We start from the raw sequence: 14,413 nt of genomic DNA on the forward strand, positions 1-14,413 counted from the left end.
ACCAAATTAGCAAAGCGAGAAGAGAGAGAACAATGGCCGCCGTAGCCTCAAACGACGCCGTTTCGCCTGGCGGTGGATACCGGCCCGGATGCATGACCAGCCACGTCGTCCAAGGCAGCCTGGAGAGCTACAGGTACTACATGTCTCGCCGTACGGTCATGGAGATGCTCAGCGACCGTGGCTACAACGTCCCCGACTCCGAGCTCACTCGCTCACTCACCGAGTTCCACACCGCGTTCGGCCAAAACCCTGACCTCGACCGTGTCTCCTTCTCCGTCTCTCTCCGCTCCAATCCCAAGAAGAAGGTTGCCTTTCCTTCTCTCTCTATGTAGCCCTCAGTTCTTATTTCTTTGTTTCCTAATTTTTGTTGTTAAATATTCATTTTATTTTTTCCTAAAGAAACTGTTGTAATCTTGAAGTTTGCTGCTAATTTTTAGAAAAATATTAAGTATTGCTGAATAAAATTATCAAGTTCAAATGTTTCTAGTTAGACACTGGCTTGGTCGAAAATCGATTCGGATTTCATATGAATAAATGACATGTAAATCTCAGTTTCTTTTTCTGTTGCAACCGCATAATTTTACATTGTCGGCGTATAGCACATTGAAAATTGATGATTATACTTATCAACATGGGTGGTTGTGAGTTTATACTTTTTCGTGGCATTCCTTGTAGGCAAGTGTTCTCCTTTACGATTTCGAGACCAGATATTTGTTGATATCTACATTGGCTTATTGTGGTGGTACTGTGTTAAAACTCGATTTCCTTTGCAGATCATGGTCCTCTTCTGTGGAACTGATGAAATCAGAAAAGCGAATGCCCGTGAGATTTATGCTAAGCTCATGAACAAAGATATAAGCTCTCTCATGCTTGTTCTGCAAAGTAAAATCAACTCCTTTGCTCGAAAGGAACTGGAGACCTATCCTTACAAAGTTGAAACTTTCCATGTAAGTGACCTTGTAAGTATTCTACGTTACTGTACTTTACAGATGTTGAAAGGCCTAAGGACAATTCTGTCTAACTAACAAGAAAGGTCCATTGTCTGTTTTTGCTCTGAAACAGAAATATATAGAACTTTTCTGTTTAAACATTGTTCCTCTGCCCTCCAGTCTTTTTGTTAGTTTTAACTGAACACTGAAACCACTAGTCCTGCAGCACCATATAGATACCTTAACTACCAGAACATCATTAGTTACTTGAAGTATCACTCGAGAACAAAGAAGACTAACCTATTGTTTTAGCCAGTAGTAAGGTGCGTCTTCTTTTAGTGAAAAAGTAAGATTTCAAAAGTTGTAAGTATATGGAATTGATTGTCTTCAACGTGAGTTCTTGATATGTCAATATAGATGGAAGTTTATTGTATGAACTTATACAAGGAAAAATACTTTCTATGCCTTTTTTCCTCCATTTTCTTTCCTTTTGTTTATGTAGCTGAAGAGTTTCCATTTTACCACAACACTTGTCATTTTGCTTCAGATTTCTGAACTGCTGGTCAATGTTACAAAGCATGTTTTACACCCAAAGTATGAGATACTTACCGCTGAAGAAAAGAAAAATCTGCTAAGGAAGTACAAGTTGGAAGACAAGAAGGTAACTATTTGCTGATATTATCATTCCTGTGTTCGAGGATAATTTTTAAATGGTTAAATTTGTCTTGAATGAGTATGGAGGTCTCAAGGACCTTAATGTACATGATTGGTAAGAAGCTGTGGACTGTCTTTCCTTCTGGACTAATCTAAAATTCCATGTCATAGTAGGGGGCAGTCACTACTTCAACTGATCGTGGGCAGCAAGGGATATTTTCGTTTCTCCATAGGATATCAATTTTTTTCAAGCTTCTATTCATTATAATCAGTTAATGTTTAGTCTTGAATGAGTAAAACAAAAGGAAGCACGTGAGTCTCATGTGACATCTTGAACCTGGATTGTTGTTTCTTTGGAAGTGCTTCACTCTGTTTGTACTTTGTAGCATGGAGAGTTTATTTCTCTTTTGGAAGTCCATCCAATCCTAAAGCAACATTCCCTAAATTGGTCACTAGTAGATCTACAAGTAATTAGTGAATTCACACTTGTCTACAATTTTACATGGACTTTAGAAACTACTTTTGGCTGAATCAATTCCATTCTCAGTGTTATATCTTAGAGTATAGGGTGATGAAGTCTCATTGAGGAAAGGTATTTGTGGGTTAACAGAGAACAGATTTCAATGCAGTGCAGTGTCACTTGATTATCATCCTTCTTTTCTCTTTGCTCTTTTCTTTTTTCTAGAAATGTATGTAATAACTAGCATTTGTTTCATTTAATCTTTAGACAAGGGCAGAATGAAGCAAAGATAATCTCATCCAAACTAGAACTCCAACATAACTTGAGACCATAAAGATTTTGTTGTCATGTTGCTGGTTGCATTTTCTTAACTAATCTAAAGGAGCTTGAAGAATTTGAGCCCACAGTTTTGTGTAGCTTTGAAATCTGATGCTGTAGTAAACACAAGGTTATTGCAGCAAGTAATTGCAATGACTGTTTATTGGGTGATGAAAATAGGCAGCTGTGCGAATAAATCTAATCCTACATCATGTTCTAGCTGACTTTGCTACCTCTTTATCTTATGTATGTTTTACCCTAAAGATTGAAGAGTAATTAATATGGATGCTATATTTCCCTTGTATGCATCCTACAATTCTAATTTGGCCGATTAAATTACTGAACCCAATTGTTTCTTATGTTTCTTCCCCAGCTGCCTCTCATGCTGGAAACTGATGCATTTGCACGCTACTATGGATTGGAGAAGGGACAGGTTGTAAAGATTACTTACCGTGGTGGAGCTGTTGGTGCCCTCAAAACTTACCGTTGCATTGGCTGATTGTCCTAAACGATTTATTGTATGCCACTCTATGCATTGATGACATACAAAAAAGAAGTTAGTATCGTAGACAGGTTTTACAGCAGATACAAAAACAGGTTTTGATTCAATGGAGCTGTTTAGGTTGAGGTTCAGTTAACAAGTTTGAGGATATCTCCATAGATGTTGCTATTTGTAGCACTTGCTTTTGGCGGGTCTTGCTTTTAAGTCTACACCGTAGTGTGTGTTGACCCATTTATGAAGAGAAAATTCATCATGTTGTTTCATCTCATCAATTCTGTTTCAACTTCATAAAGTCAGATAGCATGAATGCAGGATAGTCAACTTGATGAAATATATAATGCTAGAGTTGCAAAACTGATCTGGACAAGAATATTTGTAGTTTTCCTTGCTCTACTGTATTAGCCATTGACTGTTATCATGACTATTCACTTCTTTTTAATTTGTCTGATCATTTTGAGATTGTATACAATATTTAAAAGGATTGAAATCCCTAATGAGTAATGACCATAACCCTAGTTCTGTATCTATATCTGATAATCATAACCCTATGGATTTTGGCTATGTAATGTTAACAAGGGTTTGGTGCTCTTTACCTGAAGTTTGCAGTGGGTTACCGGAAGAAAAGTAAAGTATGTCTACTGTAAAATCAGCTTACCGTTTTGCTTTCTCCAAAGTTGCTTCTGCCCACTTTGGATAGATTAGAGCTTCAAGACATGTGTCACTTTGGACTCAAAAAGTTTGTGCTTTATGCAATTTGGAGAATGAGAAAAGTATGCATTCGAGACGTGAATGTGTGTTTACAAGAGCAGTATTGGCTTCAAATCCGGATTTTGGGTAGGGTATGTTTCAATGTTGATTTGAATGAGTTGGACACACTATAAATTAAGTAACAACTATGTTCAAGAGGAGTTAATAACACTAGGGTGTTGGAAGGATTTATGAGGACTTGTAGTCCTTCTGTACCACACCCTCCACCCATGCTTACTAACATTGTTGTCGTCATCACCGCCAGCAACCGTGAGGTAGTGAGGAGTACTAAACTGGAGCAATGATCGATGCCTGAGTAATTGATGTCAATCAAATCCTAGTGCACAAATCATATGGACGCCCACAACGCAGAGGAAAAACTTCCTCGAAACAACACCATACAATCCACCATTGAAACCAATACCGTGAAATAGAAGTGGCTGACGAAGGAGAACCAAAAACCAAAACCAGAACCAAGAGCCAGTACCAAAGAAAATGGGGGGTGATGAACCCACGCGTAAGCACCCATAATCGAATAGGTAAGTGCCAACATGCACTTTAAGCGTATAGACACACAAACTCTCACGTAGGTTATCAATGGTAATTGATGGGGTGTTTTGCTGTTGGGTATCCATAAATTTGGAAAAATTTGGGTTTGTTTGACATCGGTGTAAAGAACTAAGTCCTCCCGATCTAGACATAGCCAATATAATCCACAAATGGATCAAATTACACCACAAGGGTGACATGGGCCCATAGACATGGAGCTTGGAATAGCTGAAAACTGAAATAGACAGCAAAATTAAGATATATACCTCAGGGCCCATATTCTAATACTGAGTCAAGATCCAAGCCCAGTCATTCAAGGCCCAGAGCACATGAGGTAGAAGCCAAATTTGGCTGTGTCCTGGCCCAATAGGCCCAAAAGAATCCATAGTAGAAATCACTTGCGCTTAAGCTTCTAAAAGGCCCCGTCTAGTCCCCGCCTAGGCTCTAGGCTGTAACAAGCCGCCTCGTTTTTCTTCTAGGCCTTTGTGTTAGGCTGTGGGCAATTAGGCGGCCGCCTAAACACCGCCTAGCCCGCCTAGGCTACTAAGCTCTCCGGTTAATCTGTTTATTTTTTGTGGTGGGGTTGATATTGTGGGGAGCATGAGAGTATAAAAGTGAATGTTGTGTCTAGAATTAGAAGTGTATAAGGAAGTTATGCTAAATTTTGGACAAATTATCCTATAAATAGGTCTCCTAAGATTTATGTTGAATAATTTATCCATATTTAATTTTTTTTTCAAGTATTTGATACATAAAATATATTTTTTTAATTAATAAATCTTTAAAAAAACAAATCGCCCAGTCCCGTCTTGGTTGTCCAGAATCTAGGTCCCGCCTACGGCCTGGCGTCTTTTTAGAACATTGACTGCGATGCCCTCCCCGTCCCTATAGTCAAACACTGCATCAAACCCGCCTTTCCGCCGCCGAACCATCCAACGCACCATCGAGGTCGGACACTCACTGCTGACGCGCGCCTACAAAGCCTACTGCTAACCCTCACTTTCAGATCGAAATCAGTACCAGGATCCAAAACAAGATATGGTGATGAAACTCCAGCCAACCAATCTTTCCGGCGAGCTAAGCCGTCGAACCATCGACGCCAGCCCAACCATCGACCACCGTGACTCTGTGAGGTTTCAAACCAATCTCGCTGCAATCCAAGCTCCAATCTGTCCGCTTGCCAAGCCAAACGCATCGACACAGCAACAACCACGTTTCGAAAAGGACGAAAGCAAATACTACTCTATGACTCAGAACACTGAACCACAGATACAGCCACAACACTAGGACAAACATCCCGTCCGACCGCACACATTGTGCACAGGCATGGCCAGTGGCCGCTACCAGTGCCGCGGCGCTGCCGGACGAGAGCGAGAAAACACGAAAGGGAATTTGAAGCACGCGCGTGAGACGCATTCAGGAAAAAGAGGAAAAAAAGAGTTATGCTATTATAGTCCAATCATACACTTGGTCCTTGCAGTTGAATCGATTATTACTCCACACTAGTGGATCATGCAATAGATGGAAGTGAGTCTTGTTGAAAGAAAAACTGTACACTTGCTTAGGACTCCGCGTCACGTTTCTACATGCCTCTTGATTGATACCACTTCTCCCTGTGCATCAAGTAGAACTCGCGAATATACAAACACTGGCCACAATAGCAGAGTTGGGTACTTGTTAGGCGTCAATCTGCCCACACTAGCTAGATATCTGTGGCTCCGACGCTTGGGTCTTTACACATAATTAGTACACAGTTGACTTCAATATCATCATTAAAGATACAGACCAAAACGACTCTTGCATAGATAACTAATCATACTGAAACTTGACATATTTTTCAAAGATGGATGTATCCAATTGATTTTACAGTGCAGCTTTATTCTATAGGTTACTCCCCCCACAGTAATGTGTTGTTCGAGCTCCATGACCACACTAAATGAAGATCATAGTTCGCTGACAATGACAATAAAATTCCCACATTACCAGTAGATCCGTATAGCCATGTACATGAAACGTATTGAATTATTAACAGACATGGAGAGATAAAGGAAGGAATTACCCTAGTAGAATTCTGCTATGCATATTCATTCAATTAGAGGCTTCAACCTCCATAGTTCCACTTCCACCATCTGCTGGTCCATTTTCAGACTTGTTTGTGCAAGGAAATTTCTGATCCGCGGACTGGGGCTCACGATCTGGGAAATAATTTCCAGATTCTTGATGAGAGTAGGTTTTGTTCTTCAAACTGTCAGGCAATACTCCGTTTGACAAGCTTGTTAAGCCTGCTGTTTTGCATTCACATGGCATCTTAGTAGGAGCAGGTGATTCTGGTACACCAGAATGTTTTCCTGATAGTTCCAACGGCCGATGAAAGAGCAAATGAGCCACAGTTCGGTCTATAGGATTTGTCTCGGTCTCAACATCTGGCATGCTGGCATACCTGCAACATGGAATAAACAATCACTCAGAAACATTTTGAAGAATAATCTGGAAACCAAATAGAATAGAGGGAGAATAATTGAGAATCAGAGTGCCCAAGCTTCCTACAGTGAACAGTCACATCTTACTATCTTAGTAAGGTTAGATAGGTTATCCCATAATAAGAAAAAAAAAAAGGAAGATGCTATCATGTTAACAGTAAAAACCCAAAGAATGCAAAGAAAAGAAAAAGAAAGTCTGTTTCTTCTAATGCAAAACTACAAGGTTATAAGATTTCTGCTCCAATAATTTATTTTCATATAACCTAGGACGAGTGCTTCATTTGCTTTTTTACTTTTAGAGGCATATATGTTGTTTAGAGTGGGTATACTCGGGACAATTAGCATAGATGGATAAACCACCTGCACCCATTGAAAACAAAGCATATACAAAAGGACTGGAATAGCTTATAGACCTGTTACAGCCGCTGATTTCCTCCTTTGCAACGTTTTCAGGCTCATCCTTGCTGCTTCTGTTGGAACTGCCAGTATCACTTGTATGATGCCTTTGCACTGCACTTTGAGCTAACCGCAACATGCTATCCCGTATGCAAAGTCTTGTTCTGATGTCCAACTGTAGTAATTAAAACATTACTTTCATTGTAACTAGGTCTAGCATGACATGTACAGAAAACAATCCACAATCAAGCAGAGCATACCTTTGCTATAATATCTTGAAGCCTGTTGAGTATCGTGTCCTCCGCTGAGTAATATTGAACTGCTGCAGAAACTGTATTTGAATCATCTTGTTCAATGGGTGAATTTGGGTCCAGAGAAGGAAGAGTGCTTAAATCTTCAACATCCAGATCAGCTCTCTCAGAGTGCTGAATTTGATTTTCTTTAGGACACTTTTGTGCGGTAGGCTGATTGGTGCACAAGACTTGATGGCTAAATTGTTGCTGTTGTTTTTTAATAGCAAGCATTGCCTGCAGTTGCTGCCGCCTTCTTAACTTTTCAATTTTTTCCTGAGTAGTCATAGTCAGAGGCTTGGCGCAAGTATCTGCTGACTTGGTTATCGCACTACCTGGAGAAACGTCAGAACCAGAAAGAAAAGTTTGATGCTTAATCTGCCCAGGCTGAATGTGAGAAAGCACCGGCGTAGCCTGGCATGCATTAGTGAGAGTCCCAAACATAGGCTGAGACAAAAATTGATTTGACAGATGCTGGTACGGGAAAGACTCGGGTCCTTGAAGCTGTCTCTTGTGACCAAGAACTGAAGTGGGAGAAGACTGAACAATAAGGGTTGGCAACTGGTTATCAAATTGTCCAGAAGGATTTCTTGTTGAAGGCCAGTTGCTATAAAAATCTTGCAATGATTTCCCCTCGTTTTTGTCCTCCAACTTTTTACGAGACCTCAAAAACTTTCTCTGCCTGGAAACCTGCTCATATGAAGGATGAACAATGTCACTAAATTTGGAAGACATGCATTACAACATAACTAAAACTTTGAATTAAAAAATAGAATCAATAAGGAATTTTCTTCATTTGACAAAGCAGGGAGAAAAAGAAGAAATCTAAGATATATTCCCATGAAGCTGTAAGATAATGATAACAGTTCTGATCGTCTGCACTAGCACGTAAAAGAACAAAACTGTCTATACCAATCAAATTAATTTATTCTAATTTACTATTCGAATTGGGAAACTGAATGACATTGATGAACAGAAGTAAAAAGACACACAGAACAGAGACAACAAAGAACCAAGCAACAAGTTGATGGAAAGATCAAAGTAAAGATGCTATCCTACAATATCCAATTGTACAATGAAATATCATGGTCTCAGAGTTTAGGAGACAAAGATGCCCCAGCAAAACCCCACATGAAATCTTCCACCTCTTTAGTCTCATAATCAACTTTCTTTCATACTCAAACATGACCCTTTCTTTTATAATATAATAAAATTACAAAAAGACAGGTTTTTTATTCATCTGCCACCTTCCACACAACAAACCCCTAATGAGATAAAAATCATAATATAGTCCCTCAACTCAATATAGCCACCAAAATGAAGCACATACCGCAAAGTCACACCATTGGACAATGAAGGAAAAAGGTGCTCATCCTACTAGAAAAAATCAACAGGTAGAAACCTTTATTTTGGACTGTCATCATAGTTTGCTGCCCACACAGCTTTCACCTTCGACCACATTTTTTTACATTTACAATTGCATAATGTGCTGGCTAGCATAAACCTACACATAATAAAATAGTAAGAGTTTCGGCCCTAAACTTCCTACAAGGCATAAGAATGTATGTTGTAGAACACCCCTTTCAATAAGAAACTTATGACAATTTGCTCTATTTCATCAGTACTTTCAACAAAATCCACTGTGCCTTTCAGTTTTCGTTTTCCTACATTCAGTACTTGAAAGTCTAAAGCCAATGTTTATCTGAGAGCCGAAACTTCATTGTCCATCAGTTGAACAACAAAAAAATTACTTTAAAAGTGACTATTGTTCAATGGTTAAATTTAGTTCAGAAGCAAACTCAAAACCCTCCCAAAAGCCAAAAGAAATGCAATCTACAGTTCCTGAAAAGAAGGAATGAGGGGAAAAGTTGATAATCCCAAAAACCTGCAGCAACTGTGGCCCACAAAGAAACCCAAAAACAAACTCTGTCAAAATAGACGATGTCTGCAAAATCTATTCACAAATGCTATCAAGAACATCAAAATGCTGCTCCTCGTTAATAATTACGAAACTTGGCATAGAAATGGCAATGTGATGCTCGAGCTTTATATTTTTAATTTCTTTATAATTTATCTACACTTGTAGCTACTTGCATATCAATGGCAAATGACATCTCAACCATTGGAAATTTCAATCACCTGTAGAATCTCATCTTCAGTATGTACTCTATCTGATTCATCTATATCTATATATAGAAACACACGTGTGCGCGCTGGGGGTTTGTTATAAAACCAATTCCATCATGCAAACATCCACCGTCTCAAGAATTGATCTTAACGCAATTAACCCGATCTGTCCTTGAACCCTTACCATCTTGAACTTAACCCTCTAACTTTCTTGAGGATACATTGTTGGAAATTAACCTAAAAAATCTCCTTCTGACAATTGAACATGCACCTAACCACAATGAAGATATTAATGGATTACGACAATACCGTGCTATCAGAACAATAGAATCAGCGGATCTCCTTTTAAAACTTTTTGATGTCATTCATGTCTATGAACAACAGTTTTTAACGTGGACTGGTCTTTGTCTAATAGAAAACCAAGCTTTACTTCAGAAGAAACATATAATCAAAATGTAAAAAGGTTTAAAAACATAAACAATAATATCTTCTATTGCTGAAATTCCACCACAATATGAAATATATCATCTATAATCAGGAATCATATATCATGAGTTCATTGTTTCCTCGTGTGCTTGTCACACCATTCAAGGCGCAAACATTTTAGTTCTCTGTCAGACATTTAAGCAGAAAAATTCCGCTTTGATGCCACTTCATGCGAATCAAATATAAAAAAGCACTCGCAAACAATAATCGTAAGACTCATCATGCTCTAATCCCTGCCAAACCCCATATTTCTATGGCAAAATCTGGAAGAGCTTGAATCCTGATATACCTTCCTAATAAAAGACAACTTTCCTTTCACATATCACCTGCACATATTATGGATGCTGCCTTTACTACAACTTTTATCATGGACCAGTAATAATTTCCACACTTATGAGTCATCTCATAGTACTATACATTCCAACTGTTACTTTGTTAAACCAAAAGGGAAACTTACCCAATAGTGTTAATAAATACTAGCAAACCACTTGTATACAGTGAGTAGCAGAGACTGAATATGGAAAGGAAAGACTAGGAAGAACTGATATACATGAAAACAAGAAATATTTGAGGAGCTAACAATAACATTATGTTTCAATCCAATGTGAACTTTACAGGCAAAACTAAGGACCTAAGCAGCCAGATATACTTCACATTTACTCTTCCTCCTCCCTAAACATACATCTACTACAAAACACATTAAAACCTTAATCATTACTTTAATTTGAGGTAATTTCTACTACCTCACACCCTAATCATTACTTCATAAGTGTCTTGCACCAAGATTTGACCTAGACCTATCAGAAAAATTAGAGACAGCAAAACAAAACAGATGGAGACAAAGAGGACAACATTACCTTATCAGGAATTTCAGTCGAGGAAGAAGAATTTACAGCAGGTTGGTAGGAATTTGTTACAGTGCTGTTGCCCAAGTCTGACACTGTCTGTGAACATCAAATATAAGTTGTTATGACGTTTCTTGGCTTATTCTTTACGTTTCTTTCAACTGATAAAATTCAATGTTGAAATTCATTCATCATACCTGCTCCTTTTCTGTGGTCCTACTTTTTCCCACAGCATATTCTACATGATCAACAGTTGCAGGGGCATTCTGCAGACCATGAGATGCAGAATAATCTGTCGTACCAGAGACAGGAGAAATTGCCTGTTCATCTTGCTGCACATATTCTGTTTTAACTTCCGAATGCTCTGACACATTCCTTAATGCTCCTGACCCGCAACTTGGGGAGTCTGAAGTCAAAGGAAATGCTTTGATTGGACTATTAGTGGCATCTCTAGAAGACCACAGCTCATCCACATTACCAAGACTTCCATGGCTGAATATAGTGTCATCATTGCTGCAAAATCATCACATGTGAGAAGGGTCACATACTATTGTATACTTTTGAAAGATGGAAAGCTAGATAGCTATAGAAAATAGGAACCACAACCAGAATTAAAAATTTATTCATTATCTGTAGTCTTAATTTCCAAAAAAAAAAAAATATGCACTTGCATTGGTTACATCGGGTGACCCAACTCTGTCGATATATCAGGTCTATTTCAGAGTATTATAGAACACAAATTCCAAATAACATTTCAGTTGCTTTAACTTTACATAATTCAGAAACCTGTCTGGAAATGGTTGTTAGGATACTAGGCGTTGTTGTGGGTTACCTGAAAATTTGATCAAGGTCATCAAAGCTTCCAATAGTAGCCCACCCATAGTCAACAAATTGTTCTTTAGCCTCATTGGAATTTTGAATAAGTTCAGCACCTTTCACAAGTTGATTCGCCTCAGCTGTCAAAATGTAAGATGGATATTAGATATCAATATTGCCAATAACACAGATTCCATCACATAGCCAAACAAAATGAATGTGTGTACGTGCATTTGTAAGTCTGCAAGCACAATATTTTTCACCAGCTAATCACAAAAACAAATTACGGTTATTTAGGTTCCTTGCCATTTGATAGCAGACAAAAAGTTCTTTATTTTTCACTGAGAACAAGCGCATTACATTTTTCAAAACTCAATCTTCTTAATTGAGTGACTTGAAAGAACATAATAGAATGACAACCCTACAAACCGTCCAGCATGACCCTCACTCTACGGCCTTTTATGAAGAAACAGTACTCCAAAATACAGTTGATCACACAGACAATACCATGATCACTGTTTAAGGTATATATTCTATGGTGCTACCAACATTATGCCCCATCATCCCAATCTGAACCGTAGATACATCACTATCCGAATTATTTAAGTGATTTGAGTTTCAAGTATTCCAGCCAATGAAACAGGAAATCAAGCTTAAAAAAAACCAATAATCTAATGGCAAAATCTTTTTATTACTCTGTTTGTCCTAAATTCATCACATAAAACAATTGGAAAGAGATGGATGTTCCAGGGACCACCAACAGCTATTTCCAAAGACAGACTGCATATAAAGCCCAGAGCTGAGAAGAATGAAGGATAGGTAAGAATATGGGCGGGAAATGTAAAGAGTCAATTTTTCAATCCAAAAAAAGATCATAACAAAGGGACATTAACTTCACATCTATCACGACAAGAAATAAATTCAACTTTTGAGAAGAAACTGAGATCCTACATGAAACAGCAACAAGGTACAATGAAGGACAAGAAATATAATAGACTGGAAAACTGGTACAGCTAACTTGCACTAGGTTACCAATTCCCTCAGTGAGTTTGTGTGTCTGTGTAATGTTTGTTTTATCCGATATCTTATCCAAAATAAACTATTTCATACAAGGGATGAATTTTTGACCATTCTTGACTAACCAAAATTATTATTTTCAGTTAAAGGTGTCGGGGGTTTCCGTACCCATGCAATGTTGTTCACTTTTCTCAAAACCAGATAAGTCAGGCCATGTGTCTGTTCTGAATCCAGAAGTAGATATTCCTTCACCAGTCTCAAAGTTGGAACTGCTTTCAGGCTCCCTCCCATGCAAATCAACTTTGGCTCCAGGTGCCTTCTGCTCAGTAGGCTTGATGGTATCAGATTCTTGGTTACGTTCCTTCTTGTCTTGGTAATCATCAGTTGCCTCAGGATAAGGCACAATATGGTCATCACTCTCGCATGCCTCGCCCCATATTATATTTGCAAGCTGAAAGGACAAAATAGAATTGATCACTACTGCGAGACATGATGAGAGCGATATTCAGAGAATTGTCAAAGATTAGTTGATAAAAGGTCATTGTAAAGAGCATTCACAGTAAATACAGATAATGATCTTTTCTATCGCTACATGAGACTACACAATAGAGAAAATCAAAAATTGCATAATGAAAAGTGGTGTACAAGGGAATGAACCTTGCTTGTCAATGATCAGAATTTCAGAAAAGTACCAAGGGAATGAACCTTGCTCTACCAACTTGAGAAATAAACTGCCACACCTAATTAGCTCTGCACTATAACTGATATTCACAATAAAGTTTCTGAATTTTAACTCGGAGAAGCTAAGAGAGTGATTTTTGACTACAAATTTTATTTCACAGTCTAGAGTCAAATAGTTTGACCAGACTACATCCAACATCGACTGTAGAAATTACAAAACTGCATCTGTCCTATGGCATTGCAATGTCTAATACAAAGAAAGGAAATGAACACGAATTTTTGGCTTTTTTTTTTTTCAATAACTCATCATTTTCTAATACACGTCTGTTCAATGCCAGTTTCTCACTCACTAATTTTGACCAATAAATATTACCTATTGACTGTGTTTCACACATCCAATTCATCAACAAAAACTAGAAAACTTCACCAAAAATAACACACAGTAAAAAAAAATAACAAATCAAATTACTGACATGGAAAATTCATATCTGCAGCTCATAAAATCAAAATTTCCATCATTTCACACACAAGCCAACAAGTAAATAAATAAAAATAAAAATAAATAATATAATAAAATAACAAAGGCATACCTCTTGGTCGTTCCAATCAAACATCTCTGAAGAATCCACAGCTGTAAATCACAAAAACAAAACCAAAACCGAATTCAGAGAAGCGCGCAGAGCTTGGTGCACACATCGCCAGAATCCCCCAACAAACTTCACATCAAGCGAGAAGCCTTCCGAGTACAGCACAGCCGGAGACGACGACGGAGGACGGTGACGCCACCACGGTCAAAATCACAGTCGCACAGAGAGAGAGAAGAGAGAGAAACAGAGAGAGTTTTCCAGAGAAGTATAACTGAGTAGAGAGAGAAAGATCGAAAGAAAGAGAAGGGTTGGAGAGAGAGGATGGGGGACCCACATGAGGGGCTGACGTCAAGTTGAAAGGAAATATTGGTGGATATGGGCGACACGTGTTACGGGCCGCGTATCTAAAGTCGTGGTTAGGAGGGGAGCCGATCAATTGGTGCGACGTGATTGGGCGGAACCCTTGGATTTGAATTTCATTTGCATTTTTGGGAGTGAATTTCATTTGCGTTTCATTTCGGGGGTTAGT

The 14,413-nt window shown here is 38.5% G+C and overlaps 2 protein-coding genes across 2 annotated transcripts; one reads left to right on the forward strand and one right to left on the reverse strand.

Annotated features, from left to right (window-relative positions):
* Positions 1-3,213, forward strand: LOC101312481 (DNA-directed RNA polymerases I, II, and III subunit RPABC1-like). Its single transcript, XM_004307080.1, has 4 exons — positions 1-305; positions 774-947; positions 1,477-1,590; positions 2,735-3,213. Exons 1-4 carry the CDS (start codon positions 33-35, stop codon positions 2,858-2,860), a joined length of 687 nt encoding a protein of 228 aa, XP_004307128.1. The 5' UTR covers positions 1-32; the 3' UTR covers positions 2,861-3,213.
* Positions 3,214-5,590: 2,377 nt separating this feature from the next.
* On the reverse strand, positions 5,591-14,153 carry LOC101312766. Its single transcript, XM_004307081.1, has 9 exons — positions 13,888-14,153; positions 12,785-13,067; positions 11,616-11,739; positions 10,981-11,296; positions 10,796-10,882; positions 7,296-8,015; positions 7,053-7,210; positions 6,219-6,599; positions 5,591-6,112 (listed from the first exon to the last, which is right to left on the reverse strand). Exons 1-8 carry the CDS (start codon positions 13,909-13,911, stop codon positions 6,248-6,250), a joined length of 2,064 nt encoding a protein of 687 aa, XP_004307129.1. The 5' UTR covers positions 13,912-14,153; the 3' UTR covers positions 5,591-6,112; positions 6,219-6,247.
* Between the last annotated feature and the right edge of the window lie 260 nt (positions 14,154-14,413).

Source organism: Fragaria vesca, linkage group LG7, assembly GCF_000184155.1.
Source record: "Fragaria vesca subsp. vesca linkage group LG7, FraVesHawaii_1.0, whole genome shotgun sequence".
Lineage (NCBI taxonomy): Eukaryota > Viridiplantae > Streptophyta > Magnoliopsida > Rosales > Rosaceae > Fragaria > Fragaria vesca.

Coding starts and splice junctions, on each gene's coding strand:
- LOC101312481 (XM_004307080.1), top strand. CDS start 33: ATGGCCGCCGTAGCCTCAAACGACGCCGTTTCGCCTGGCGGTGGATAC. Junction 306..773: donor GCTCCAATCCCAAGAAGAAG/GTTGCCTTTCCT, acceptor TTTCCTTTGCAG/ATCATGGTCCTCTTCTGTGG. Junction 948..1,476: donor ACAAAGTTGAAACTTTCCAT/GTAAGTGACCTT, acceptor ATTTTGCTTCAG/ATTTCTGAACTGCTGGTCAA.
- LOC101312766 (XM_004307081.1), bottom strand. CDS start 13,911: ATGTTTGATTGGAACGACCAAGAG. Junction 11,740..12,784: donor AAGTGAACAACATTGCATGG/GTACGGAAACCC, acceptor ACATTTTGACAG/CTGAGGCGAATCAACTTGTG. Junction 10,883..10,980: donor GGACCACAGAAAAGGAGCAG/GTATGATGAATG, acceptor TGATGTTCACAG/ACAGTGTCAGACTTGGGCAA.